Source organism: Limulus polyphemus, unplaced genomic scaffold, assembly GCF_000517525.1.
Source record: "Limulus polyphemus unplaced genomic scaffold, Limulus_polyphemus-2.1.2 Scaffold4, whole genome shotgun sequence".
NCBI lineage: Eukaryota > Metazoa > Arthropoda > Merostomata > Xiphosura > Limulidae > Limulus > Limulus polyphemus.
Window position 1 is genome coordinate 1,567,981 of NW_013665614.1, and position 1,114 is coordinate 1,569,094.

A 1,114-nucleotide genomic window follows, 5' to 3' on the forward strand; every position below is an offset into this window, starting at 1 on the left:
ATTATTTATTATTTTACTTAAATGTTTACCAACACTTTATTGTTACTAAGAGCTAGATATCAAAAATATAAGTCGATGATTAAACTGTTCTAAGACTAAAACAATTTGGTTAAACGATTATCTTTGCAATGACATTAACAATTTCTTCAGCTTTCAGAAACAATCGGTACAATTTAAAAAGTTTTATGTGCTTTGTAATTTCATAGACAATAATCGAGTATTTACATCAAATAAAAATAATTTTAACGTGTCTTTTCGTGATAGATTTAACAGAATCTAGCGATCGATTCAAGCCAAAAGCGTTGATAATTTATTATAATTATCAACAATCAGTTTTTTTCTTATTTAATTATCTCAAATTTTCATAGGGCTTCAACTAATGAAATGAACGTGTTTCTTTACATGTTTGGCAGTAGTTTTAGCTAACTAGGACTTTTATTTGTAATTATTATTATATGACCAACAGAAGGAATATTTTTTTAATCTTGGATGTTATATGATTAAAACACTTTCAGTTATCACGCGCCTTACTGCTGCAGTAGAAGTTGGACAAGGGTTCAACAATATCAAAACATTGAATTAACAACACCTTTGCCAGTTAGTTGATTTTCAATAAGCTTTAATAAGGCTTTCAATGCAAAATGTTTTCATACAGAACAGTTAGCAAAGGAAAAAAGCACTCAAATTCTAGTAGCTAGTGAAAAGAAGCATAGAGTTTCTGCTTCGGAGAATATATGTTTTCATAAATTGGGTCAAAATCTTCTATCCTGCTAAGGTCGTCAGACATGCCTGAAAAAAGATAGCCTTGTGAGTCCGATGAAATTAAAAAACAAGTGATATATAACGTTACAACCAAAAGAGTTTTCGTTATGTACAAACTTATGAAGTACGTTTTCTAGAAATACAAAAAGAGAAATACGAACTAAGTTTTGTCACTTTCAAAACTATGAAATACAAAATTTGAAAAGTTTTTTTTTGGTGTACAAAACTTGAAGATAGCTTTTATATGCGGAAACATCTGTAAGCTGAGTTATTGCACAGATCTTAAAATATAACGTTGATAAACGGAAACATCGGCACGTGTAGATATGTAGATCTTGAAAGTCGAGTTGTT

At 29.4% G+C, this 1,114-nt stretch overlaps 1 protein-coding gene across 1 annotated transcript in view; it reads right to left on the reverse strand.

Annotated features, from left to right (window-relative positions):
• Positions 1-617: 617 nt before the first annotated feature.
• The window catches only part of LOC106472076, a 14,630-nt gene continuing 14,133 nt past the window's right edge, over positions 618-1,114 (reverse strand). Inside the window, exon 6 of the mRNA XM_013932739.2 lies at positions 618-789. Coding sequence (XP_013788193.1) covers positions 763-789 — 27 coding nt within the window. The 3' untranslated portion in view covers positions 618-762. The remainder of the gene's footprint in view (positions 790-1,114) is intronic.